Source organism: Theropithecus gelada, chromosome X, assembly GCF_003255815.1.
Source record: "Theropithecus gelada isolate Dixy chromosome X, Tgel_1.0, whole genome shotgun sequence".
Classification (NCBI taxonomy): domain Eukaryota; kingdom Metazoa; phylum Chordata; class Mammalia; order Primates; family Cercopithecidae; genus Theropithecus; species Theropithecus gelada.
In genome coordinates this window covers 58,142,897-58,169,770 of record NC_037689.1, presented here as the reverse complement: position 1 = coordinate 58,169,770, position 26,874 = coordinate 58,142,897, and the positions used below count along the sequence as shown (strand labels likewise).

The window sequence follows — 26,874 nt, the reverse complement described above, 5'->3', positions numbered from 1 at the left end:
TATAACATTATGTAGATTTTTTGAGAGTGTAGTAACTCCCAGATTATTTGAGAAATGGAAAGTAAATATTTTGTGTGCCAAATTCCAATATTTAGCTTAAGATTGGAAAAGGAAGACTTAAAAAAATCACCATTGAAATTTTTTTAATGGTAAAATGGTGCTTTATTTCATGGATGCTGACATAATAAAGTTAAAAGAAGCCCTTTCAAAAGCTAAACACACAGAAGAGAAGCTTGCTATGAGGATGCTTAGGTAACTATATGAGGAACAGTCCATTTTCAACATTATAAATGAAATAAAACACATGTGTACTGTACCTTCTTCTCGAGTACCGCTGTAACAAACTGGACTTGAAGAAGAATTCATTGGAAGGCAACTGGAAGGCAAGGGGGTCATACCTTTTCCTTCTGCAACATATACTAATTGTCCAATCTAAAACACAAGACATTATAATATTAAATTTCAAAATCTCGCAAAAAAATATAACTTTTTCTGCTACAAGGGAAATCTGCATACTATAAGAACTGCCATGAATTGTGCTTTTATAAGCAACACAGCCTATAAATGGGCAAACAAAGGTAAGGCACACATATAGTTCATCCAGAGTATGGGAGAAACTCTGCCTGCAACCAGAACACAGGAATTGCTTAAGAAGGTCCCAGAATTGCACTGATAGCAGTTGATCTTCCCAAATATCCTCGGGCAACTGCTGTCTTAAAATGAACAAAAGAGGAAGCAAGAAATTTGTTTCCTTTAGTCTGTAACTTATTATTGGAGAGGAGTGACATCAGCTTTGCCAGGCATCTGAGTCCCCAAAACTCTACATTTTAAAGTGCAGGCTTTCAAAATGAACATGGAAAAGGCTAAATTTTTTTTAGAAAAAATAATTAGACCAGAAGTAGAAAAGGCTTAAGAAAGAAAAGAATCTTTTATTTGATGAATAAAAGCCCTCTTTGATTATCCGTCCCAGAGAGGCATTAAAATGTGACAGCAGTTGAGTTTCACATCCCCTTAAGCTAAATAATTACTTCTTGAGGCCAGTTGATATGTGGTCTCTACACTAACTGAAGCCAAGTAGCCATACAATGCCATATGCTAGAAACCATAACTCACACTCTATAGTTCAAACAATGTATAGCCAACCATTAGCCAATATTATTTCTATAAATCAGGGAGGATTCCTGTCAAACAACTTTGTATCAGCCACCCTTGTCCCTTTTTGCCTTTAAAAATCTGTTTATAACAAAGGATAAAGGGAGCACTACCCAAGGCAACCTGGAAGAAAGTCATTTGCAGCTGTCCTGAACCTTAGCCCAAATAACCTCTCTATATTAATGTTGCCTCAATTTCTTTCTTTAGACCAACAGGCTAAAGAGATAAGGCAAAAAGAAAAGTAGGAATAATGCAAGGGCAGCAACATGATATAGTGAAAGATCAGTAGAAGTGGACATGCCTGGTTTTAATTGGCACTGCCATTTCTTAGCTACTGGGCTTCAAGCAAGTTTACTAAACCTCTGAAATCCAGTTTCCTCCTCTGTAATATGGCATGATCAACACCTTAATTTTAGGAACCTAGAGTTTTAATAAAAAGGAATAGGAGAGAGGGAGTCTCAAAAGACATACGTAATCATAATGGTTGAACCTTATTTAGATCCTGATTCAAAGACAAGTGACAGAAAAAACACACAAATAAGTATAAGGCAATTGGAGAAATCTGAAAACAGCTTGGATGTTTGGATGATATTAAGAAAAATTTTACCATATTTTTAATAGTAAGGATATCTTTGGCAGTGTCAGAAAAACCTTTTTTTCTGTAGAAACACTTACTGAATTGATTATGAATAAAATTCTGTGATCCACTGGGATTTGCTTCATTATAATCATGAAACATCTAGATAAATGATGTAAACTAAAAATAAAATTCTGAGACCCCAACTAACTAAATGGATCCCTGCCACCACCTAAAGGCATTCCAAAGTTAACCTGAAAAACTAGTTCAAGCCTTGGTAAGAAGTGGGGGAGTCCAGACATGCCTCATTATACCTTCCTCTCCTTGGAATTCAGGCACAGCTGACCAGCATTAACATTACAACAGAGACCTTAAGACTGACAAAAGAGACTCTTTCTAGCAGGAAGGTATCAACATGAAAGAGCAGGCACTGAAATAAATCAAAGTATTTTATCTCAAAATAGATTTTCTTGACATTTTGAAATGGCCCTGCAAAGCTGTCACTTATGGGGATAACCTACATTCTGTAGAGAATCCCCTTCCATTTCTGGAGTCTTCTTCCTGATCCAGGAGAGAAATAACTACAGAGTTTGGCATCTTTTTAAGTCTGATAAGAATAATTTGCTATCTATTCCTTCTGAAGCCTGCTATCTGAAGACTTCATCTGTATAATAAGAATCTTGGTCTCCACAACCCAGTGTCTTAACCAACATTCTCCCTTACATGTATTCAAGATCTTTAGATATACCTTTCAACCAATTGCCAATCAGAAAATCATTGAATCCTATGACCTAGAAGTCTCCACTTTGTGTTGTCCTGCTTTCTGGACAGAACCAATGTATATCTTACATGTATTGACTGATGTCTTATGCCTCCCTAAAATGTATAAGACCAAGCTGTATCCTGACTACCTAGGGCACATGTTCTCAGGATCTCCTGGGGCTGTGTCATAGCCATGGTCACTCATATTAGGCTCAGAATAAATCTCCCCAAATATTTTAGAGTTTGACTCTTTTTGTCAACAATGATATAAAGGTAAATTGACCATGCAAAAAATACATATTCTAAAATATGACAAATCTAGATAACAAATGAAACAGTAGAAATTAAAAATTAATCTATAAAAAATATAAGAATGAAAAATTTCTCACTGTGAGGTCTATTTTTTAATAGCTTTGTTATCCCCCCATTAGAATTTGTTTATAATTCATTTGTGGTCTATTGCTGTATGATAATATTCCATAAAATTTTATTAATTAAGATCCACAGTTATCTATAGTTCATGCTGGAAAAAGGAATATGAAAATCTTTGAATGTTTTATATTATTTATCATTTAAGTCTATACACTCCTGGCAATAAATAGTACATAATACACAATTTTCATATAGTACATTTTCTTAAGTAGCCACACACTTTACAAGCAAAAATCCAAGCTAGCCATTTGAAATGTGATTTGTGTGTGTGTATGTGTTTCCGTACACATGTAACTGAATGATCAACAATTAATGATATAAAATACTCAGTAATTCAAGTAGAGGAAAAATGCATCAGTTAAAGACTGAAGATCTTTAGATAAAACAATGAAATTAGATAACTAATTACCTAAAAATTTGTTGTTTTATCAAAAATAAAATATGCATAAGCAATTAGACTCATTGAGTATAGAGTTATTATAAATACCTGTTTGTTTTCATGTGTACCCAACTAAAACCTGAACTAGGACTTGTCTACCATGTGAAAATGAAAACCAACCCATGGGAGTCAATTTAAAAGGAGCAAATTGCTATTTGCCAGAATATTTTCCTCAAATGTAAATTATAACATCTTCTCAGCCATTGATTCATCAATTAAAATATTATTAACTAGGACTCCACTGAATTTCCATTAAATTCTGCATCTTACACACACAGTATATTACCATTTCTCAAAAATTTATTTTGTCTAACATGTTCAATATCAATATATTCTTTTTATTAAAAAATCACTTAATCGAAAATAATGCTTATCTTGCCTATGTCAGAACATTATTCAGAAGAGCCATAATCTCTACTATAGTTTGATTATTTGCTTCCACTTTTTCTTGGAATAAAATTAGACCATGAAAGGCACAGAAATGCAATAAAGAGCTGTTTTAAAGTAGAAATTCCTCTCATATTCCAAATCTAGAAGCTTTGACAAGGGAAATGAAATTAGCTGACACTTAGCAGACGCTTGTCATCATGAGGTGTTCTAATAATCACCTATACAAGTTTTTCCTGCTTTTAATTTCATAAATTCCATTTGGCATGCTTAATTAGAAATATATTGTATTTTCGAGAAAGATGCCAAAGCTCATTGTCAATTATAAGAAACTTTTACAGAAGATATTTTGTTCCTCTTGTGTATCTAGTTAAATGCAGTCCTCAAATAGCACAGTTACATGCAAACTTGCAAGAAGACCAGCTGTTAATTATCCAGAAAAAAGGGATACAAACAGTGAATTGGCACAAAAGTTTTAATTCCAGCTCTGCCACTAATTAGCTGGGTAACCCTTGACAAGTCATGGATGCCCTCTAGATACAAATAACCTTAATCTTCCAAAAAAAAAAAAGTGCATTTACCTAGACACAAAGTCTCCATGATTTTTCATAGGTATTAAATCATATTTATTCTCTTATTTTGGGTTTCGATCTTTCCTGTTTTGTGATTTATTTGTTTGAGATGGCTGAGCAATATTATATTATTTTGATGACTAAACAGGCACATGGAACTTAAGCTAAAATTCTAAATGTTAAATTCCATATGCTAAAGAGAGATCATTAATCATTTATAGGTCACTATTTGACTATCAAAATTATAACATAAACCTGATTAGTAAGAATAATCACTGTTATTTAAAATTATATTTTTATAGAATAATTTATAATAAGGCAGTGAGCTAGGAGCTAGGAAACTCATTGAGGGTGAGAAGACTCATGAAAAGATTTGTATACCTGCACTTAAAAGTTCAATTTTCTTAACAAAATTTTGACACAATATTAATTGCATGCCTTACAGATTATTCCACAGACATTTTGAGAAGATAAAATATATTTAAATTACATAAAGTATTAATGGATTGTTTAATAATAATTAGTGGTATGTTTTAGGACATTATTTCCTCAAAAACCTGGAAGCTGTCCTTAGACTTTAGAAGGCATTGTGGCCATGAAATCTGCAGTCTCTCTTTCCTTTTATCACCACATTTTTCAGAACCATTTCACTCAAATGTGTCACCAATTTGCTCTGCAAGTGAATGAAAACTTCCTTCCCTTCAAATGTGAACATCACTCAAACTGTCATTAAGTTTGATCTTTATAGCAATATAAACTGTGGTCCTTGGAATCCCTTGTTAGAATTACAGAGGGAATAGCCGAGGGCAGTATTGAAAGGGGGTTTGTGAAGCAGTGTAACACAGTACAAAAGTCTCCTAGCCAGTCTCCCTACCTCCAGTTCCTTTCTCCAACTGTAATCTACTATCTGGTTTGGCGCCAAAGATGCTTTCTAAAACAAAGATGAAATCAGACCCTGCCTATGCTTCCACTGGATTCCTGCTTCAATAATAATTATAATGATTACAAATAATTCAACTTAAAATTAACTGCCCTACTCAATATCAGTCTGATTTACCCATCCACCCTATTTTCTATCACTACCAAGAAACCATTCTCACAATCATTAATCCTTGTGTCCATGAGATTTCATACTTAGCTGTTTTGCTGTGTTCGTAGAATCTTCTTGGGAGCACACCTCCCTCCTGCCCAGTCTCTTTGTTTTATTGGCAACTCATCCTTGATCAAACTCCTGTATTAATCAATTATCCCTGTCTTCACTATCATATAGAAATGAATTCTCCTTTCTATTCTAGAAATTGTCACAATCTGTCTACTGCTTTATAGAAATTAGTGGACATGTTTCAGGATACTATGTGTACTAGCAAAGAGTATGCCTTGCCTGGGGGCATTTTGTCAAGGACAAGGATGTCCCATCACAAAGCAGCACCCACTGAGTAAGAGATGTATTTTTCTAATTCATTGGACTGTGTCATATGTCCAGTAAGCTTCTCTCATTCACCAGGAGGAGGCACCTATACTTCAAATTCATGCAAAGTTTCTGTGTGAGGTAGGCCAGCACTATGCAAGTTTGCCTTCTCCCCTGGTGATATAGTCTGGCTGTGTGTCCCCACCCAAATATCATCTTGAATTGCATTTCCCAAAGTTGGAGGTGGGGTCTGGTAGGAGGTGATTAGATCATGGGGTTGGTTTCTAATGGCTTAGAACCATTCATCTAGTGCTGTCTCATGATAGAGTTCTCACAAGATCTGGTTGTTTCAAGGTGTGTAGCACCACCCCCTTCACTCTTTTTCTTTTTCTCTCTCCTGCTGGCCATGTGAAGACATGCTTGTTTCTCCTTCTCCTTCTGTCATGATTGTAAGTTTCCTGTGGCCTCCCCAGAAGCAGAAGAATATGCAGCCCACAGAACCGTGAGCCAATTAATTCTCCATTCTTTATACATGACCCAGTCTCAGGTAGTTCTTTATAGTAGTGTGAGAATGAACTAATACAGAAAATTGGTACCAGAATTGGGGTATTGCCATAAAGATACCTGAAAATGTGGAAGGGACTTTGGAACTGGGTAAGAGGCAGAGGTTGGAGCCATTTGGAGGGTTCAGAAGGAGACAGGAAGATGAGGGAAAGTTTGGAACTTCACAGAGACTTGTTGAATGGTTGGGACGAAGTGCTGACCAGTGCAAGAATGGACTAATACAACTGGAATGTAAGTCCCTTGAGTGCAAAGATCATGGACTTTGCATATGTTCACTCTCTCTCTCTGCATAGAAAATTGGCTGTATACTGTTGGTGAATTAAACTATGTTGCAAAGAGTGAGCAGAATAATAAAATGAAATTATTGAAATCCAGCTCGAAGGATACAAACTTTTAAAAATGTGATGTAGTCATTCTGTATATTCTACAACTTCCTTGTAGAATGAGTGTCCATAGAAATAGTATTGATTTTGGAAAATAGAAATTACTGTTTCCTCAACTGTGCCATGCCATGTGAGGTGATATTCCCTAGAGCTAAAATGTTGGTACCTCAGGCATGTGGACTCTTTACAGTCTATCTGATAGCACCGTTGATAAGCAAAATAAATAACTGACAATTAGGTACAAAATTCTAATTTTCAGATTTTCTCTTCATGTTTATCTTGAAAAGATCTGCACTGCTTATTGTAGGATGAGGGTTTTCTGGTTAATAAGAGGAAGGAGGGTGGCTGAAGAGCAAAAAGGCCTTGCAGTATGAAGGGAGCTAAGAATCTTTGTAACTTTGTGAGTATATGCCACATTGACAGAGACTTCAAGGTCGACATAACCTGCCCCCATACTGGCAGCAGGCTTTATGAGGTTAATAAATGCTTCAAAGTAATTATAGGCCAAATGGGATTTCATCTTGCCTATGTTTCCCCAGGAACTCAGGGGCGTCACCTGTAGGGAGGACTGTAGTTATCCTCATTCCCTTGAAAAAGAAAAACAGTTGTGACAAATTGAATAAAAAAATCAAAGGACAAATGAAATAGGACTTGCCATTATAAATCATGAAAAATAAAAAACAAAGCGTCCTCAAACAATACTCAGTTCCTCAAGTTATAAATATATCTTTAATAAAACTCAAGTTAGTCTGTTTAAATATAAAATCATATAAAGATTTTAGCATTATATAATTTCATGTTTTTACCTTCATTCAATAAACAAGCAAAATCAGTACTGTTAAATTCTGTATTAATGTTACAAACATTCATCATAGTTGAAAAAAATTGCACATCCTTGGAAAATATTTAAATATATGCATATTAGAGACTGCCAACTTAATCTCTGCATCACCAGACACAGGAAGACACAAAAGACTAACAGAGAATGAAATGACTGATAGTGGAAAGAATCAGACGAGTGGCCCCATTGATTTACGCAAATATATGGCAGATGGCCAAAGTGACATTTAATATACTTAACAACTGGTGCTTAATAGCCTTAGGCTAAATTATTATAGACTATAAATCGACAAGAAAGTCTTGCAGAGTCTTCTTCCTGGGAGTGGGTATGCTTTCCCTGTTAACCTCCAAGTTGACTTGGCAAGGCTGAAACTCACTTTGGTATATGGCACCCTGGTGTGGGGCTGACTGATTCACATAAGTTATTCTGGGATGCTGACTTCCCTTCTGGCTTCTTCAATTCAGCAACGCCTGGACTTTGGTCTCAATTTGTTCTAACCAAGGTTTGTAGACAGAGAACAAAAAAGGCCAGAAGATAAATCTACCAGGTGGAAGGAAGGCTCTGGGTCGAGTCAATAAAAAACACTGAAGGTTTGTTGGGAGGGGGCTGGCTATACCACAGCAAATGGTTGCAATTGAAACCCACTGTTAACTCAACCCCCAAATCAGGCATCCTGTTTGATACCCTTGCCTCCCTTACACAGGACAGCTCAGCAATGCCAAGTGGCTTACTGCATAAAAACCCAGAATCACAGAGAGTGGGTGTTCACATGCTAGACACCACAGTGAAGACAGAACCCCAAGGTTTTATCAATGCATCATGGTGTGTTTTGCAATGTCTGTGTGCTTTGTAAAGGGGTCTGTCAACCCCTCCTCCTAAAAGGTACAATTCATCAGGGACTGGGCCCCGATTCTGCTTGAAATTCTTCTACCTAATTTGCTCCATTCCACGTTGGAGCAAAAACTTTTTGGCTCTCTAGCATTTGATAGCATGAATTTTCAGGGCTTTCATAGGTTTCTCCCTTAGTTAAGAATCTCTATGAACATTAATGTAAGATCTATAAAACTATTCTGTTTTCAAATAGTTGTTCCTTAAATCTTTTCAACTTTATATGAAAATTCAAACAGAACAGCCAAAATGAAAGAAATAGTCTTTGCTTGATAACAGTGTTAGTAGCAATGTTTCAATTTTATACATGGAAAATTATCAAGTAGACATCTAATTTCAGTTTTTGATAGGTGTTTTTTTGTTTGTTTGTTTGTTTTTTGTTTTTTTGAGACAGTGTCTCACTCTGTTGCCCAGGCTACAGTGCAGTGGCATGATCTCGGCTCACTGCAGCCTCCACCTTCCAGGTTCAAGCAATTCTCCTGCCTCAGCTCCTGAGTAGCTGGGACTACAGGCACATGCCACCATGCCCAGCTGATTTTTGCATTTATAGTAGAGAAGGGGTTTCATCATGTGGCCAGGGTGGTCTCAAACTCCTGTCCTCAGGCAATCTGCCTGTCATGGCTTCCCAAAGTGCTGGAATTATAGATTTGAGCCACTGCACCCAACCAACAGGTGGTTCTTAATGGTAAAGCAGTTATGGACCATTTATTAAGAATAGTAGCTAACTAGGTAAGCTTGCATGTTTGATTAACTATTATATTTTTTAATATAATTAGCAATGTGTAAAACAATAGATGTTCTTCATGTAAGAAACATTAATTCAATGCAATACTTCGCATTGAGGGTATTGTTTCTCAATTGACAGCAGTATAATTTCAAGATTGCTGTTTTATTTTAATGTTTTCTCTGACAAGGACAAAACATACGTAAGCAAGATTTAGTTTTTAGTAAATGAAGATAACATGTTAATTATATTTTGATTAATTATATTAAATTTGTGTAAGCTAATATTAATATTCCAATAGACTAAGTCAAAGAATAAAATCAACCTTGTTACTATGCTATTGACAATTAGCTCTAGTATTTTGTTGGGTTATATTATAAATTAATATACAAAAGTGATTGTGAAGTATTTGATCAAACTACTGGTCACAATATAGTTACTACATTTTACAAATTTTATATATGCAGGAATTTACTTAAATCCTGAACTCTTTTAAAAGAATTTAAAAAAACAAGTTTCAGCATTACTATAAAAAGGCATTTTTTCCTTCTAAGTGGTAATTTTAAGTGTAAAATTAAACTATATTTTACATTTCTAATAGGCTATATTATTTTCCACATGTAAATAATGCCATAGACACCAGGTAAGTACAATACCTCTTTCCAATTACCATTTTTCACTGCATACATATTCAATTTAGTGTGTACATAACTGATTATAAATTTGTGACTACATCCTGGGGGTTATAAATTTCTTCCTAGGGTCAACACATGGCAGTGTCTCTCTGGAAGCAGGTAATGCTATAAACCTTCCCTCAGTGGTGGCTCTAACTCTCTCTCTTTCTCCCTCACATCTGTCTCTCTCCCCGTCTCTAACTCTCTCTGTCTCTCTCCCTTGCTAGTTTTGAAAGTGTAGGTGGCATGGGTCCCAGAGCCATAAGGAAATGAATTTTGCCAACAACTTGAGGGAGTTTGGAAACAGATCCTTCCTCAGTTGAACCTCTGAAAAGAATCCAGCTCTGGGCAATCCCTTGAATGGAGACTTGATAGACCCTCCTCAGAATATCTATCTAGATCATATCTGGACCTGTGACATACAGTAACTGTGAGATAATAAGCATGTCTTGTTTTAAGCCACCTAGTGTGTGATAATTTGTTACAAAGCTATGGATAACTAATACAAATAGAGCCACAAAAAGGTCACTCTACTCCCATGGGACTGCTCTATGCAGCTATTATAAAATTTACCCACAGCTAGTGTAACCGGATATTCTTGAGGACAAGCTCTTTGCTTAGTAACGTGAGAGCTGAAATCATCCACATTTCAAGAGTCCCCAATTGCCTTCAAGTCATCTGCTGTTAGTTACTCCATTAAAGTGGCAGCTTGTGATAAACACAAAGATAACAATTCTGTTCTCACCTTTTTGTTGCTCAAGATGATGACACAGTAGCGCACGTGCATGTTGAAGGGAAGAAAGCGGAGCTCTAGGCTTGAAGTTCCTTTCACTCCCAGGTAAACAGTATTCATGGAGCAGAAGAACTCTCTGATAAAAGTGGACTTAATTGCTAGCAAAACATAAACAGAGCTTGTTGACATATATTTTTATAAGTGCTGTTCTTTAGTGATTAAAGTTTTGGTATCAAAACATGTTCAAAACATTAGCATGTAAGATTAGAAGATGATATTTGTTAATGAAAATACAGTAACCCTAGATCAACCTTGTTATTAAACAATGCTTAATTATGACACTCTATAAAGATTCCTTAATACATAATTTCATTACAAAGAATTTCACTACTGTGTAAAATTAGCCAGGATATACAAAACAAAGTGGTCATCCAGGAATCTTCAAATTTTTGTGGACTATGCAATGTTTCACAGGGTACAATGGATAATTTAAACTGGAAACAAAGGATATATTATCTATACCTTTATCTATCTATCATATAAGTATGGCACACTAACCTATTGTGCCATGGAGCTCCGTGTATCTATCTAGCAGTTTTAAAACATGTCCACACATTATTTGATATTGCCTTAAACATGATGATGTAGTGGGCCAGGCTTAGTGACCTGATCCTTACAAATCGTATACTAGAATGCAGCAAAAGTGAAGCAGTGTGATTTTTGACACCAGATCAAATAAAGTAACTCAATTCTGCCAATTCTTTCTTTTTTGGCTCACCTCACTTTAGAACTTAAGGAGATCCCGTGAAGAAGCCTGGGCCACATGGAGAAGCCATGAGTAAGTGTTCAGGCCAAGAGCCCCAGCAGATGTCCCAAACAAAAGGCAGCATTAACAGCCAGACATGTGAGTGAAGAAGACTTTGAAAGGACTCAAGCCCCAGCCTCCATTTGACCATGAACTAGAGTCATGCAGCTAAGCCCAGTCACCCCAGATGTATGAGCGATAACCATTATTATTAATGTTTATTGTTTTATGCCAGTATATTTGGGGTGGTTTGTTCTACAGCTCTAGATAACCAGAACGTTCCTATGTCCATTTGTTCTACTGATCATTATATGCATGTTTTATAGACCTATAGTTATTTCATAAAGTAATTTTATGAAAGAAAATGCTCCCCTTACAACTCTAAACTTGGTGATACCTGTCACCAAAATAAGTTTAAACAATTCAGAATAAGCCAAAAAAGAGACAGAAAGGCCATATAGCTAAACACATTCTTTGTACATTGGAGGGAAGTAGACCAGCAGTGAAAGGAGAGATTTGTGCAGAGTTGTCCAAAGGGTCATCAAGGGAAAAGACTCAGGACCTATGCTTCAGCCTCAAATCAGCCAGCAATCCCCAGGGCTTACCACTCTGTCTGTCCTTGTAGCCATCCCTGTTGAATATTTCATTTCATATTATGCTTGGCACATAAAAATCAGACATGAAAACAAATAAAAACTTTTATTTAGGTACTCACAGGTATGTAAGAGATTTGGGGAATCACAACAGCCCTGATCAGTATCACTCCCACTGCTACTGATGTCATCACTGACACAAGAAAATAGGAAAACATCAATAACACAAACAAAACTCAAAAACAATTCTTCATATTAGTTAAATAATATAGAGTCTTGAAAGTTATGGTTAAGTACAAATGATATGAAAAGACCATAGATATATTTCAAATATTATTTGATGTTCACATTGTTTTAGAAATTAAAAAACATAAAAATACAAAAAGAAAACTAATAAACATCAATATTTCCATCACTCTTTTCAAAAAATTGATAAAATAATTATCTTTCACTTTAAAATACAGTACTGTAGAGAAGTGCAATTTTGATAATAATAAAAACCCTAATTCCAAAGACTCAAAACGTGAATTATCTCAATTTAGGATTAAATAGGTACTTTTTCCAAAAGCAGTTCTAGAAATTGTTTTCTTGAGAAAATTTTCTTCTTTAAGTTTATTATTTTCACATTTGCTTGTTTCTTATAAAGGTATAAGAAGACCTGGGAATTTGATTAATCTCCGACTGCATTTCTAAAAACAAAGTAGTAGATCACAGCCTGAAGCAACTGTCTCCCTTGAAAGATTCCAGGTCTTCCAGAACCCATCAATTTCACGCATATCACTCTTCTTGTAGTATTCTTGGTTATTTTACTCAATAAGCTGTCAATTACTATTTGGGTTTAGAGATACTGGTTACCTGACTTTTTTTCTGAGAACACAAAACCCCATATTTGCTCACTTTGACATCTGCTTTTCCCTGAATTTGATGCTGTAAAATATTTTGACTCTTTACAACTAAAGTTATTCTAAAGTTATCCATTCCTTTTCACCATTTGATTTTGATGAGTAACACTGTACTGTCTCTTCTTTACACCACATTTGTAATGAAGTTCGTTACCACTTCTTAACAGTTATTCTGTGGCTTAATTCTACTCACAGGTATTCTGCTTAGCACTGTAAATTATATCTTTTTTATAAAAAAGGTAATACCTTTTTAAAATAAGAACATTTATTATTTTACATAATTCGAGCATTTGATAAACATTTTAATGTTGTTATAGACACAATAAATGGATATTTTAGCATTTATAAGGGAGACCATATAGAATAGAAAGAATAACAAAGACTGCTTATTATTTCTCTGTATTTGGCTCCATTGCCATTTCTTTGATATTAGAGCTCTGGGTAGAAAGCCTGACTAAAATATATAGATAATTTCCAAACCTCATTTTGTTCAATACTTGAAATCTCTAGTCCAGTCATTTTTATTACAGTGAGTAGAAAAGCAGACCAATTTGGGCTTCATCTCTTTTTCCTTGTCTTTACCTATTTTCTTGGAAACAAATAAGGATAGTGCCTTTTGAAGAAATCAGAGTTGCCTCATCCCCAAAAAGAGACTCTCAAACTCAGAACATTTGAGTGACTGTTTAAGCTAAAGATAGACAGAACACATTGCAGACCTAGATATTTGTATTGACTTGCTTATGAATCCAATGGTTATCATGATTACAAAAGACATCAGAAAATAATTTGATGAAATAATTTGACTTCGAAAAATTCTATTTTACCTGATGAATGTCTGAGTCTAGAAAGCCAGTGATAAATCTAACATTTCTACAAAACTTTGGTGTCCCAAAGACAGAATGGAAAAGAACTTATTTACCTTTTTGTTAATCTTTGCACCTCAGTCCACATTACCACTTTCTAAATGCTCACAAACTATTGTTGAAGTAAAAGAAGAGTAAGTCCTTAATCATAGGGAAAAATAGAATCAAAAGAGGCTAAAATTATAAAAAAAAAAAATACTGTAGATCAACCAGTGAAATATTTCCTGCTAACCCAGTAGTGGTCCAGAGTCAGGGACTGGAAACTACTTTTGAGGTGTGAAGGAGTAATATTTCTTTTTCCTCTGCAGTAGTGGTATGCATCTCTTTTCAAGCTAAAATGATAAAAATGGCATTGGATTGATTCGCTTAAGGGTATGACTAAATCGGCCCAAAAAGCGATTTCCTATTCAAACCTCTACCAAAAGGGTTAGGAAGATGTTTATCATAAGCCTTCATGAAGTTAATTCAGGGCAGGCATTCAAGGCTGTATCTCAACCAAATAGCAAAATGTCTGGTTCAAGTCTAGTTTTGATGCATCATGCCCACTGAATGCCACATGCATCATGAAAACTAGAGAGCATTAAGTTTTAGATTCATTTTATCTTGACATATATATAGGTGTTTCTCAAGAAAAGGCCCAGTGGATACCTAGAGGCTAGTAAAAATGAAATATTCGCTGTTTTTTGTACCACCTTCACCCCTGAGCAGTTGAGAAGTGTCTAAAGCAAGGAGTCCTAAGACAGAAGGACAGAGTTGATCTACAAATTTGAATGGGGAAAAAATTTCAGCTTGACTTCCACTAACTTAACAACAATTTAAATCAAACCATAGTAGTATTAAGCATATCTATGATTTGCTCACCAAATAATCACAGATATGTTTATATCACATCTCAGTTCACATCTTACGATATTATTTATGTTCATCACTGCTTTTAAAGTATAGTAGGCATTAACTTCACCATTATGTCTGTTAATAAAGTACATATTTTATTAGATTACGCTCTTAAAATACTTTTGATCATCTATTGTAATATTCATTTCCTTTGTGCCATGGACTGCATGGTGCCCCTCACCCCTAAATTTATATATTTAAATCCTAACCACCAATGTGACTGTATTTGGAAATGAGAAATATAAGGGGGTAATTAAGCTTTACTGAGATCACAAGGGTAGGGCCTTGATCCAATAGAATTAGTGTTCTTATAAGTAGAGATACATGAGAGCTCTCTCTCTTTACCCATTCTCACATGTAGAAGAGGTCATGTGAGCACATAATAAGATGGCAGCCATCTACAAGCCACCAGAAGAGGACACAATAAAATCTATCTTGCAGCACCTTGATAATGGACTTCCCAGCCTCCAAAACAATGAGAAATAAATTTGTGTTGTTTAAACCATCCAGTTCTTAGTATTTTGCTATGGCAGCCCATGCAGACTAAGATAGTCTTAATCCTTACATCTTATTTTATGTGTTTAGAAAACACTATTCTTCAAAGTGCAATTGTTTTCATGAGAACCAAAGAGCCTGATAACATTTTTAAAAGTTAAGAAATCCTAATCTAGAATAGGATCATGAAAGATAACTACCATATTTGGCCTTCAATTCACTCTGCTTTCTTTAGAGACTAGCTACTATAGACTGAATGTGCTTCCCCTGCCCTGACCCCCTCAATTCATTTGTTGAAATCTAATCCCCAGTTTCATGGTATTAAGAGGTGGGGTCTTTGAGAGGTGAAGACCTCCCAAAGATCAGGAAAGTGGAGTCTTCATGGATGAGATAAGTGCCCTTATAAAAAAGAATCCAGAAAGCTCCCTCACCCCTTCTGCCATGTGAGGATGCAGCAAGAAGGCTGTCATCTATGAACCAGGAATGTGGCCCTTACCAGACACCGAATCTGCCAGTACCTTTATCTTGGACTCTCCAGCCTCCAGAACTGTGCAAAATAAATAATTGTTGTTTAAGCCCCTCAATCTATAATATTTTTCTATAGTACCCTAACAGACTAAGACACTTGCCTAATTCTAATTGTTCCTAATTATTCAGTATAGTAAAAAGAAATATTTTAAAATCATGAGTCTCCAGAATCCAGCCTTTTTTTTTTTTTTTTTTTTTTTTTGAGATGGAGTTTTGCTCTTGTTGCCCAGGCTGGAGTGCAATGGTACAACCGTGGCTCACTGCAACCTCTGCCTCCCAGGTTCAAGCGATTCTCCTGCCTCAGCCTCCTAAGTAGCTGGGATTACAGGCATGAGCCACCACGCTTGGCAAATTTTGTATTTTTAGTAGAGAGAGGGTTTCACCATGTTGGTCAGGCTGTTCTCGAACTCCCAACCTCAGGTAATCTGCCCACCCAGGCCTCTCAAAGTGCTGGGATTACAGGTGTGAGCCACTGCATCCAGTCTTTTGTTTTGTTTTGTTTTAAACAAGGATCAAGATCCAGAAAATTATCTCTATCAGGGCCTTCTTTCATTTTTGGTTGCAATTCTGAGCCAAGCTCTTCTGAAACATAGAGATTAATGATGAAGCCCCTAAGCTCATGGAGCATATAGTCTACAATAAAACATAGGTTTGTGAGAACTACTTTCAAAGCAGAATGATAAACACTTTATTACCTTTTCAACATTAATTCCTATGCTCCTATATTGACCCTGCAGTTTATACGTCTTTTATTTCCCCTTGCATGCGCCTACCCATTGCTTCTGGAATTCCCTCCACCCATGTTCCTATGCTCATAGGAAAGTTCTCCTCCTTCTCTAGATTCTGGCCATGAAGATCTTATTCATATTTCAGATCATGATTTGTTTATAATAAGAGAAAACACCAAAATACTTCTTTTAAAATGTCTTCTCTTCCATGAAATTCTCCATAATAGCTAGATAGCAATATTCCTAAGCTATCAGATCATAGAATATTTTTTTCATCTAATAATAACAAATACTTTCTTCCCTGTAAAACTTCCTCCACTGGCAGGGATTTTTGTTTTCTGCTTGGTGACTGGTTCATCGAGGGCCAGACATGTGACTTATTTATCTTTATGCTTTTCCAGTGCCTGAGTTGTCACTTAATAAGAATTTGTTGAATGATTAAATAACTCAATATTGCTGGCAAAAAAAACACAGCAGGTCTTATAACCATTAGAAATAATTGACGAAGTACTCATTTCTGAGCCCAGCTGTTCCATTCATTAATTTCAAGGTTTGGCTAAAATTAGTTGCCTACACTGATACTTTCCTGAAAATTCCTTTGGGTTTCATTAGAATAAGAACTTACTAAATGCTCTCATTATGCTCATGGATCATGTCCCCACAAAGTAAAATGTGTGATGAATATAAAGTTTTATCATTCATGTGGTTCCAAATGGGTTATTTTATAATATATGTATCTGGTTGCTTACAAAGAGCAGCTCATGGAGGCTTTTTAAACAGAAGAGTCTATCATTATTTTAAAGCCAGTTTAACAATGCTTACTATTTCATACTTTACTACTCACTTAAGAAGAGAAAATGTATTATTTGGAGAGATATTAGTTGATGTGAACCTGAGGAGGCGTATCGGTTAGTAATATAGGCTAAGTCATGCTGCAATAACATACAACCTCATGTATCAACGGATTAGCACAATAGTTCATTTCTTGCTAATGCTACATGTCTATCAAGGTGGAGGGTACACTCAGGGATCCTTGGTGAAGGAGGCTCCTTTCTTCTTTATTTTTATTTTTTTGAAATAGGGTCTCACTCTGTCACCTAGGCTGGAGTGCAGTGGCACAATCTCATCTCACTGCAACCTCTGCCACTCAGGCATAAATGATTCTCATGCCTCAGCCTACCAAGTAGCTGGGATGACAGGCACCCACCACTATGTCCAGCTAATTTTTGTATTTTTAGTAGAGACGGGGTTTCACCATGTTGCCCAGGCTGGTCTTGAACTCCTGAGCTCAAGTGATCCGTCCACCTCGGCCTCCCAAAGTGCTGGGATTATAGGCATGAGCCACCATGCCCGACCAGGAGGCTTCTTTCTATATGTGTTTCAATAATAGTTATGGCAAGAGAAGGGAACATGAAAAGTTTCTCACAGGTTCTTAAAGCTACCATTTGGAAATAACATATAGCACTTCTCCTCACATATCATTGGCCAAATAGGCTATATGTCGACACATAAATTCCACATTGGTGGAGAAGTGCAATATTACCATGTGCCTAAGTAGAGGAAAACGGAACATTTGAGAAAACCTCTTTTAAAAATCCAGTTCATTTATGGAGTTTTTAAAAAACATTTTCTTGCTTTACTTGCTACCATGCTGATTAAACATAGATATTAGACTAGGATTTTATTAAGACCATATATCATAGAGGTACTACTATGGACTTTCATTCTGGTCATGATTTAAAATACATGTTATTAAATTTCAGTTTGTATATGGAAATCTCTTCAAGACAAACAATAAAAAGCTTTTAAAAGTAATGTGTAACATTACTAAGTATTATTTTATTAAGACATATTTAAAGATAGAAATGCCTCATTATGCCAAAGAAGTCAGATTGATGAAATATTAGATTATTTTGTGCTACTTGGGGATAAAAATCTTTGTGTCCCTTCATGGTGGAGACTTGGTTAACTGCCCCAATAATCATTTTCCTTTTTTCCTCACTGACAAAAACCTAATTTTATTTAGACGTGTATGGAGAAAGCAGGTTTCCCAGTCTTTCTTCCAGCCAGGTTTGGTCATTTAATTAAAATCTGGCCAATGGGCTACAAACAGAAGTGCTGTGTGGTATTTCTGGCAAACCTCCCTAATAGAAAAAGGGCACACTTTTATCCTTGTGCATCTTCCTTTCCATTGCCTAAGAAGTGGATTTGATTGTTGGAGCTCTTGGTAGTTTAGTTGATCCCTCAGAAACTGAATACAGACTTTCGTGCTACATGATCTAGAGTCTGAAGGTGTTACACAGGATGCAGGCAGAATTCCAGATGAAGGAGCCATAGTAACTTCTTCTCTTTAGAATTGTCAGAAAAACAACCTTTTGTGGGAATTTAAGACTACTTTATCTCAATTCAACATACGGATGTGGGCCTCAGTCATCATCTCATGCCAGTCCCTAAATGATAAACCAAGAGCCTGCACTAATTGACAAGCCCTCTTCCTTGAGAAACTTTGTGGCTTTTGCCTTTATAAGAATTGCCCTTGCCTTTGATTTAGGAGACAGTCTTCACAGGGGTACACGTGAGTAAATCTCCAGTATTTTAAATGTATGACTCTGAGTTATCCTTGGAGAGTTTATCTGCATGAGCCTGACTGCTCTATTTGGGATCAATGTTCTCTCTGACCCAATACTCAATGTCTCAGCATCTTTAAGTTTTTCTTGGCTGTTGTTGTTTTGTTTTGTTTCTCATCACAGAAAGGCTTGAGAGAAGAACTAAGGAAGTGTAGCATTACAAATAAAATGTATGACACTAATGAGAAAGAATGATCAATAATGCTTGGGACCATGACAGACACACTTCTTAAGCTATATTTCATGCTGAATTGGTAATTATTTGGGATGAGTACTTCCAAGGTTTCCTTTCCTAGAAAAATTAAATTATAAATGCTTTTATAATTGTTCTATTTTCTTTTTGATTTGGGGAGCATACCACAGAGATGAAAACCTTACTTGTAGCTTTAGATTCCATGGCTTCCATAATCCCAGAACTCTGGATCTAATCAAACTCATTCCAGTGTATTATATAAAGAAAAATGTGATAAATTTCAGATACAGAAATCATATTTTGTATTCCAAATCCTGACAGTATACTCAATTTTTCTCTTCATTACACTGATTCAATTTTGCGTTATTTATATTCACAGATACCTACAGTATCACTTCAAGATCTGACTCTCATTTACCATATGATACTATAAATTTTACACAATTAATGTGAAGAAGTTATTTCAAATCCATTCAGGCAAAATCTACAATCACAAAGCAGCCACTTAATCAAGAAGAATCAAGGGGCTGAAAAGATAAAAATCTAGAGAGAACTGTTTACAGAAGTGTTTTTAGCAATACTTCAGTAAAACTTGAATTTCATATCTACAAAGAAATTAACATAAAATACCTACAATCCTCTTATTCTTTTGGTATCTTTAACGCTACCTTATAGTTCAATACATCAATTCATATGTTAGTGTTCACTAAAGCAAAATATGAAAGAAAGACTTCAAAAGCCCTAGGTAAGCATTACATTGGCATTTAATAAAACAAATTCAGTGAGACAAAAATGGTCTCTTCTTTAATAACTTTTCTCACAGAATAACCATTAAAGGAATCAAACATCTCATAATAGATGCAGCCCATATAATCTCCCAAAAGTGTTAAGTTAAATACAATTCACTTTTGAAAAAAAAAAAAGACCTGCACTCATTTTAATCTTAGCAAGATCTGCACAAGCACTTTAATGGTTTCTGATGACACTGGGAATTCCTGTCATTTAAATTGTCAAATTCTTGTGTCTTGATACATTTTTGGATCTAAAAGGATGATATTGATGCTGTCAAGCACTATACAAAGAAAAACGAGGGTGTTAAATAAACTAAAAACATAGTAGTAATGATCAACATAGGCATGCATTTCATTAATAGACATCTACATTATTTTCTCTCTACCTAACTCTCTTTAACGTGATAACACTGTTCTTGATTGTACTTAACTTTATATAGTGATTCTATAGTGTAAAACAGAGGAACAATATAAAACAATCAATTTTTTTAAAATTCTATTTCTTTATTCAGCAAATGTCTTTATAAACTAAATATAGCCCTCATAAAGTAGGTAGAATAAGTTTAAACACTGTCAATCCTCGTTATCCATGAATTCTGTATTTGCAAATCCACCTACTTCCTAAAACGTATTTGTAACCCCAAAATCAATACTTGTAGTGCTTTCATGGTGTTAAAGGACATGCACAGAGTGGTGAAAAGTTCTTGTCACTGGTTGCACCAATTCGCAGCTGAGGTCAAACAAGGTGACAAGGGGCCTTCTTATTTCAATCCTTATACAAGCATAGAGATGAGAAGAGGTAGAGACAACAGTGGGCAGTGCAGAGTAATGCAAGACACTCAGGCCTAGTGGACAGGGTTTGAATACCTTCTCTGATGCCTTTTATTGGGGCAGTGTCAGGAAAGTCATCTGACACTTCTGAACTTTGCTTTCATTTTGTAAAAAAAAGAAAATAGAATCTTCCATGATGGGTTATTTTTAGAATTTACTATTATAATCTGTATGATTATATGTGTTTCTTCTTGGAATAATGGTTCAGTATTCACAAATATAATGTGCAGCAATTTCATAGAACATAACTACCACAAATCATGAAAATCTACTATATTTAATCAAGTTCATATTTATTCAATTTTTATGCACATGAATCTAGTAACATATAAATATGTACTTAGATATGAGTGTGAATTAGGTAAATAAAACATTTTGAATAAATGAAAACTATTGTGTAATTATATAACTAGTTTCCTTGACCACTTATTTCTCAAAACTTTTTCTCAGATACTTATGAGTACAAAATATAGACACTTACTCATGTTTTGGGTATTGCCTGGATTCAGTTAACTTTGATGGCGAAGAGACAAATGTTGAGGATTCCACCAAAATAACACTGGAATAAATGAAGAAATAATTATTTTTAATTGATTGCAACAAAATTCAGATATGTGATAATTTTTTTCCCATCATTCATAAAATATCCTTAGAATCAGAATAAACTACAGTTTAAAAAATCCATGTGCTTTCATTCTGCAACTCAGAAGATATATGTTAGAAAGAAGGGAAAGATGGGGAATGGAAATATGTGAAACATAGTATGTTTTTATATGGAATGGCAGCACTGAATTCTCGTAGCAAGGACATTTAGAAAATAAGTGACTGGTCAAATTATATTCTAGAAACAAAGAGGAAATATCACACTGGTCTTACACATCACCAGAGCTGTACATGTTTCATAACTTTTTTTTTTTTTTTGAGACGGAGTCTCGCTCCGTCGCCCAGGCTGGAGTGCAGTGACCGGATTTCAGCTCACTGCAAGCTCCGCCACCTCCCGGGTTCATGCCATTCTCCTGCCTCAGCCTCCCTAGAAGCTGGGACTACAGGCGCCCACCACCACGCCCAGCTAACTTTTTTGTATTTTTAGTAGAGACGGGGTTTCACTGTGTTCGCCAGGAAGGTCTCGATCTCCTGAACTCGTGATCCACCCTCCTCGGCCTCCCAAAGTGCTGGGATTACAGGCATGAGCCACCGCGCCCGGCCACGTTTCATAATTTCTAAACCTATTTTGATAAAAGCAAAATGTTTGTTTCAGGAGTGGACATGAGATGTGGGTAGCTAGTCAATCAGTACATTAATAATTATGTCATCTTCTGAAATCACACAGCAACGGAAAGTCTTCCTAAACGACAATGCTCATATATTCAAGAAACAGTTATAGAGACATTTGTTTCTTACTTGTAGGACATGAGGTTCTGGAAACACAAATATTTTTGCCCCAGGCTGCTCACATCATAGGGTAAGAATAGTATACAAATGATGCCCTAGCAGTCCATTAAAGATGTCATGGAAATTCATGTCGTGAATGGCTAATTCTACGTTCAGAAGTGAACAGATTGTGTCAAATATTGTCAAGAATAAAATATCTAAACTTGATTTATCAAAAGAAACCCCTTTTATTATATAACAGTTATTGAGATCCCCAAATCCTAGCTTTTTGAGAAAAACTAGGCTAGCAATAAATTAATCAAAAGTTTTAGTCTTGATAATACACACACACACACACAAACACACACACGTCTGTACGTGTATATAAACTAAAATGCAACATTTTCCTATATCCTAAAACTTATTTTTCTTATTCTATTTTTTCTTTAGTCAAATTTTTATTTTTTATTTTTTATTTTATTTTATTTATTTTTATTTTTTATTTTATATTTATTTATTTATTTAAAATTCATTCATTATTATACTTTAAGTTCTAGGGTACATGTGCATAACGTGCAGGTTTGTTACATATGTATACTTGTGCCATGTTGGTGTGCTGCTACCATCAACTCGTCAGCACCCATCAACTCGTCATTTACATCAGGTATAACTCCCAATGCAGTCCCTCCCCCCTCCCCCCCCCCCCCCCCATGATAGGCCCCAGTGTGTGATGTTCCCCTTCCCGAGTCCAAGTGATCTCATTGTTCAGTTCCCACCTATGAGTGAGAACATGCGGTGTTTGGTTTTCTGTTCTTGTGATAGTTTGCTAAGAATGATGGTTTCCAGCTGCATCCATGTCCCTACAAAGGACGCAAACTCATCCTTTTTTATGGCTGCATAGTATTCCATGGTGTATATGTGCCACATTTTCTTAATCCAATCTGTCACTGATGGACATTTGGGTTGATTCCAAGTCTTTGCTATTGTGAATAGTGCCGTGATAAACATACGTGTGCATGTGTCTTTATAGCAGCATAATTTATAATCCTTTGGGTATATACCCAGTAATGGGATGGCTGGGTCATATGGTACATCTAGTTCTAGATCCTTGAGGAATCGCCATACTGTTTTCCATAAAGGTTGAACTAGTTTACAATCCCACCAACAGTGTAAAAGTGTTCCTATTTCTCCACATTCTCTCCAGCACCTGTTGTTTCCTGACTTTTTAAGGATTGCCATTCTAACTGGTGTGAGACGGTATCTCATTGTGGTTTTGATTTGCATTTCTCTGACGGCCAGTGATGATGAGCATTTTTTCATGTGTCTGTTGGCTGTATGAATGTCTTCTTTTGAGAAATGTCTGTTCATATCCTTTGCCCACTTTTTGATGGGGTTGTTTGTTTTTTTCTTGTAAATTTGTTTGAGTTCTTTGTAGGTTCTGGATATTAGCCCTTTGTCAGATGAGTAGATTGCAAAAATTTTCTCCCATTCTGTAGGTTGCCTGTTCACTCTGATGGTAGTTTCTTTTGCTGTGAAGAAGCTCTTTAGTTTAATTAGATCCCATTTGTCAATTTTGGTTTTTGCTGCCGTTGCTTTTGGTGTTTTAGACATGAAGTCTTTGCCCATGCCTACGTCCTGAATGGTACTACCTAGGTTTTCCTCTAGGATTTTTATGGTATTAGGTCTAACATTTAAGTCTCTAATCCATCTTGAATTAATTTTCGTATAAGGAGTAAGGAAAGGATCCAGTTTCAGCTTTCTACTTATGGCTAGCCAATTTTCCCAGCACCATTTATTAAATAGGGAATCCTTTCCCCATTTCTTGTTTCTCTCAGGTTTGTCAAAGATCAGATGGCTGTAGATGTGTGGTATTATTTCTGAGGACTCTGTTCTGTTCCATTGGTCTATATCTCTGTTTTGGTACCAGTACCATGCTGTTTTGGTTACTGTAGCCTTGTAGTATAGTTTGAAGTCAGGTAGCGTGATGCCTCCAGCTTTGTTCTTTTGACTTAGGATTGTCTTGGAGATGCGGGCTCTTTTTTGGTTCCATATGAACTTTAAAGCAGTTTTTTCCAATTCTGTGAAGAAACTCATTGGTAGCTTGATGGGGATGGCATTGAATCTATAAATTACCTTGGGCAGTATGGCCATTTTCACAATATTGATTCTTCCTATCCATGAGCATGGTATGTTCTTCCATTTGTTTGTGTCCTCTTTTATTTCACTGAGCAGTGGTTTGTAGTTCTCCTTGAAGAGGTCCTTTACATCCCTTGTAAGTTGGATTCCTAGGTATTTTATTCTCTTTGAAGCAATTGTGAATGGAAGTTCATTCCTGATTTGGCTCTCTGTTTGTCTGTTACTGGTGTATAAGAATGCTTGTGATTTTTGCACATTAATTTTGTATCCTGAGACTTTGCTGAAGTTGCTTATCAGCTTAAGGAGATTTTGGGCTGAGACAATGGGGTTTTCTAAATATACAATCATGTCATCTGCAAAGAGAGACAATTTGACTTCTTCTTTTCCTAACTGAATACCCTTGATTTCTTTCTCTTGCCTAATTGCCCTAGCCAGAACTTCCAACACTATGTTGAATAGGAGTGGTGAGAGAGGGCATCCCTGTCTTGTGCCAGTTTTCAAAGGGAATTTTTCCAGTTTTTGCCCATTCAGTATGATATTGGCTGTGGGTGTGTCATAAATAGCTCTTATTATTTTGAGGTACGTTCCATCAATACCGAATTTATTGAGCGTTTTTAGCATGAAGGGCTGTTGAATTTTGTCAAAAGCCTTTTCTGCATCTATTGAAATAATCATGTGGTTCTTGTCTTTGGTTCTGTTTATATGTTGGATTATGTTTACTGATTTGCGAATGTTGAACCAGCCTTGCATCCCAGGAATGAAGCCTACTTGATCATGGTGGATAAGCTTTTTGATGTGTTGCTGAATCCGGTTTGCCAGTATTTTATTGAGGATTTTTGCATCGATGTTCATCAGGGATATTGGTCTAAAATTCTCTTTTTTTGTTGTGTCTCTGCCAGGCTTTGGTATCAGGATGATGTTGGCCTCATAAAATGAGTTAGGGAGGATTCCCTCTTTTTCTATTGATTGGAATAGTTTCAGAAGGAATGGTACCAACTCCTCCTTGTACCTCTGGTAGAATTCAGCTGTGAATCCATCTGGTCCTGGACTTTTTTTGGTTGGTAGGCTATTAATTATTGCCTCAATTTCAGAGCCTGCTATTGGTCTATTCAGGGATTCAACTTCTTCCTGGTTTAGTCTTGGAAGAGTGTAAGTGTCCAGGAAATTATCCATTTCTTCTAGGTTTTCCAGTTTATTTGCGTAGAGGTGTTTATAGTATTCTCTGATGGTAGTTTGTATTTCTGTGGGGTCGGTGGTGATATCCCCTTTATCATTTTTAATTGCGTCGATTTGATTCTTCTCTCTTTTCTTCTTTATTAGTCTTGCTAGTGGTCTGTCAATTTTGTTGATCTTTTCAAAAAACCAACTCCTGGATTCATTGATTTTTTGGAGGGTTTTTTGTGTCTCTATCTCCTTCAGTTCTGCTCTGATCTTAGTTATTTCTTGCCTTCTGCTAGCTTTGGAATGTGTTTGCTCTTGCTTCTCTAGTTCTTTTAATTGCGATGTTAGAGTGTCAATTTTAGATCTTTCCTGCTTTCTCTTGTGGGCATTTAGTGCTATAAATTTCCCTCTACACACTGCTTTAAATGTGTCCCAGAGATTCTGGTATGCTGTATCTTTGTTCTCATTGGTTTCAAAGAACATCTTTATTTCTGCCTTCATTTCGTTATGTACCCAGTAGTCATTCAGGAGCAGGTTGTTCAGTTTCCATGTAGTTGAGCGGTTTTGATTGAGTTTCTTAGTCCTGAGTTCTAGTTTGATTGCACTGTGGTCTGAGAGACAGTTTGTTATAATTTCTGTTCTTCTACATTTGCTGAGGAGTGCTTTACTTCCAATTATGTGGTCAATTTTGGAGTAAGTACGATGTGGTGCTGAGAAGAATGTATATTCTGTTGATTTGGGGTGGAGAGTTCTATAGATGTCTATTAGGTCTGCTTGCTGCAGAGATGAGTTCAATTCCTGGATATCCTTGTTAACTTTCTGTCTCGTTGATCTGTCTAATGTTGACAGTGGAGTGTTGAAGTCTCCCATTATTATTGTATGGGAGTCTAAGTCTCTTTGTAAGTCTCTAAGGACTTGCTTTATGAATCTGGGTGCTCCTGTATTGGGTGCATATATATTTAGGATAGTTAGCTCTTCCTGTTGAATTGATCCCTTTACCATTATGTAATGGCCTTCTTTGTCTCTTTTGATCTTTGATGGTTTAAAGTCTGTTTTATCAGAGACTAGTATTGCAACCCCTGCTTTTTTTTGTTCTCAATTTGCTTGGTAAATCTTCCTCCATCCCTTTATTTTGAGCCCATGTATGTCTCTGCGTGTGAGATGGGTCTCCTGAATACAGCAGACTGATGGGTCTTGACTCTTTATCCAGTTTGCCAGTCTGTGTCTTTTAATTGGAGCATTTAGTCAATTTACATTTAAGGTTAAGATTGTTATGTGTCAACTTGATCCTGCCATTATGATATTAACTGGTTATTTTGCTCGTTAGTTGATGCAGTTTCTTCCTAGCCTCGATGGTCTTTACATTTTGGCTTGTTTTTGCAATGGCTGGTACCGGTTGTTCCTTTCCATGTTGAGTGCT

At 36.0% G+C, this 26,874-nt stretch overlaps 1 protein-coding gene across 1 annotated transcript in view; it reads right to left on the bottom strand.

Moving 5' to 3' along the window:
• The window catches only part of CFAP47 (cilia and flagella associated protein 47), a 434,654-nt gene that overhangs the window by 180,819 nt on the left and 226,961 nt on the right, over positions 1 to 26,874 (bottom strand). The window contains exons 40-43 of the mRNA XM_025371837.1: positions 21,268 to 21,345; positions 12,057 to 12,127; positions 10,549 to 10,694; positions 318 to 432 (exon numbers count right to left, since the gene is read on the bottom strand). Coding sequence (XP_025227622.1) covers positions 318 to 432; positions 10,549 to 10,694; positions 12,057 to 12,127; positions 21,268 to 21,345 — 410 coding nt within the window. The remainder of the gene's footprint in view (positions 1 to 317; positions 433 to 10,548; positions 10,695 to 12,056; positions 12,128 to 21,267; positions 21,346 to 26,874) is intronic.